Below are 2,500 nucleotides of genomic sequence, written 5' to 3'. Positions count from 1 at the left end.
AGAAAAATAATAATGATAATATCATTTAAAAAATCCTGGAATATTTATAAATATGAAAAAAGCCAAACCACTGAGATTGTCTCTGCAGAAAACAATTTCCACTGACCCAAGTGTAGGCAGTTATTATGCAACTACAAGGCACAGAAGCACAGAGTGGTTGTTAGTTAGCAATGCAATGACTAAAGAAAATAATAAATAATAAATGAAAGTCTTGCCTAACACAAGTCTGCCTATATGATATTTTGTAATCATTAGCACAGATAACAGAAACAGCCTCAGCTCAGTACAATGCAGGTATATTATAACTACATTTAGGCACATTCTCCTTCGTACATTTATCTAGAAAGTCAATCTTTTTTTTTTTATAAAAAAAATGAATGAGTCTAGAGAAAAACTATTAACACTAACTTCACTGTCCAAACTATTCACAAATGTCTATAGCATGAAAGCCAGTCAGCAAACTAACCTTGTTACATGTAATGTTCAGCATTAAAATAAATCAACTTACTTTACAATCCTTCTATTCTCTATTTCAAACTTGCAACATAAGAGACATAATATATTTAGCATTCTTCAGGCAAGAATTATCGACAGATAACCTCTGCGCGCTGAGCTCTGAAATCCCTAAATGCATTAATCCGTCTCATTCATCATGTACATTATGATACATATATTAAGTACACGCAGCGCCTGATGCATGGCCAGAAACTTACCATCAGATCGGGCACTGCTGAACTCTGTGCTCTGGGTCTTCTCTCCAAGGCCGGTGAAGCTGTAGTCCCCCTAAGGTGGCAAGGATATGACGTGAGACAGTGTGCAGATATATTTTCAATAATGAGAACAAATTGTATGCAACACATATGCACACAGAAGCATACACACAAGCATAATTGCACATACAAACACATATACAGATGCATGCTGACATACATGCACATATGCATATACACGGACATCACACTCATGCACCCACACAAACAAACAAACACCCATAACACTTTCAAACCTCAAGATATAAAAAAAATCTCTGGAAATATGAGAATCTCATTACATTATATTCCTATAAAATTCTTTATAAACTCTGGCCTTTTTCAATCTGAGTTTTACTTCTTTAATCTTTTTGATCTTATTTAAATTTCAGAGTCTTCCCCATTTGTTTACAACAAAACTGAAATATAACCCAAAGCAAAGACAAAATGTCCAAACTCTACTTACATTTCAATTTCATTTTTTATTTACAATTTTATTTCCAATATACTTACCATTTTCTATCTTCAACTACTAATAAAATGCTTCCAAAATGCAATGTGATAAAGCATGAGTTCCAGTCAGACAAAACAAGACGTGAATTCTTGGGCAAAACAGAAGTGACAAGTGCAATGTGATGGGAAAAATGTGAGCACTAGATTTACTTCCCAATGCTTTAAAGAAGCGTAAAAAAATGGCTGAATTTCTCCAGCGGGTTCATTATTTTCATTATATTTGCTTTTTCTTTTCTTTTCCTTCTTTCTGATCTATCTAGCACACAATTTTTTAAATTGTAATTTTTGCTTTTACTTGTACTAATTAGCAGAGTTTAACATTATGGTTAATATGAAAACACACACACAAAAAAAATTAAACTTTAATGTTAGGTACTAGGTTTTGATAAACATTTTAAATGCTATCTATAATTAATTAAATAAAAGTTAATTCATAATCTTTTGTACTGTAAGTCTTAAATCACATTAATTTTCAAATAAATCAACATTGTAAATATAATAACTATCAAAAAGCCACAAAAATTTTATATGATTTGTTTTATTCAACTGACTTCTAGACCTGCAGGTCTCTTACTGTCTTGCCTAGGGCAAATTGAATGATAAGAAAAAAATCCGTAGACAAAACATTTCAAAATAAATTGATGTCGAACTACCAGAAATTAACAGTTTAAAAATTTTCCCCATTCAGCTCAAGGCATATGAGAAGCGTGTGATTAGCGTGTAAAAGCTGTGACTTACATGGAGTGCAGAGTACGATCCAAGGCCCTGACGGTAGAAGGTGTTGCGCGGCGAGAAACCATAGCCAGGCTTTGGAGGCTGCCTGAGGGAGCTCACAACTGGAGGCCACACAGGGCCAGCACAAGTCAGTAACCACACTCCCAATACTCATACTCACAGCGCTCAGAGAACTTATCTTTAAGTTTGTGGGTTTGGTAGAGGATGCATATCATGGCAAGGGAGGTGTGATTCACTACTAATCTTTGAAGCAATGTTCATAAGATGACAAGAATTGTTAAGTGCAATTTATGCCTTTCTATTCAACCAAAATTGCCTTTGAAAATGCATTCCTCAAAACACCATACTCACAAATGAAAAAGACCAGCCCTCTTAACTCTGTGCGAAAGAGAGAGTGAGAGAGTGAGCAAGAAAGTGAGAGAGTGAGAGAGAGTGAGAGAGAGAGAGCAGAACGAAAAGAGATCTCGTACATCTAGGTGAATATATCTTTATGATTACTCACG

General features: G+C 34.6%; 1 protein-coding gene across 1 annotated transcript in view; it reads right to left on the bottom strand.

The window, feature by feature from the left end:
• Positions 1-713: 713 nt before the first annotated feature.
• The window catches only part of LOC119589630 (actin-binding LIM protein 1-like), a gene marked incomplete at its 3' end in the record, with an annotated part of 106,582 nt that continues 104,795 nt past the window's right edge, over positions 714-2,500 (bottom strand). The window contains 2 exon segments of the mRNA XM_037938224.1: positions 714-783; positions 2,001-2,098. Of these exon segments, the coding sequence (XP_037794152.1) occupies positions 714-783; positions 2,001-2,098 (168 nt within the window).

Source organism: Penaeus monodon, chromosome 26 (genome assembly GCF_015228065.2).
Source record: "Penaeus monodon isolate SGIC_2016 chromosome 26, NSTDA_Pmon_1, whole genome shotgun sequence".
Classification (NCBI taxonomy): domain Eukaryota; kingdom Metazoa; phylum Arthropoda; class Malacostraca; order Decapoda; family Penaeidae; genus Penaeus; species Penaeus monodon.
The sequence above is the reverse complement of the archived record's forward strand: the minus strand, read 5'-3'. Positions and strand labels throughout refer to the sequence as shown.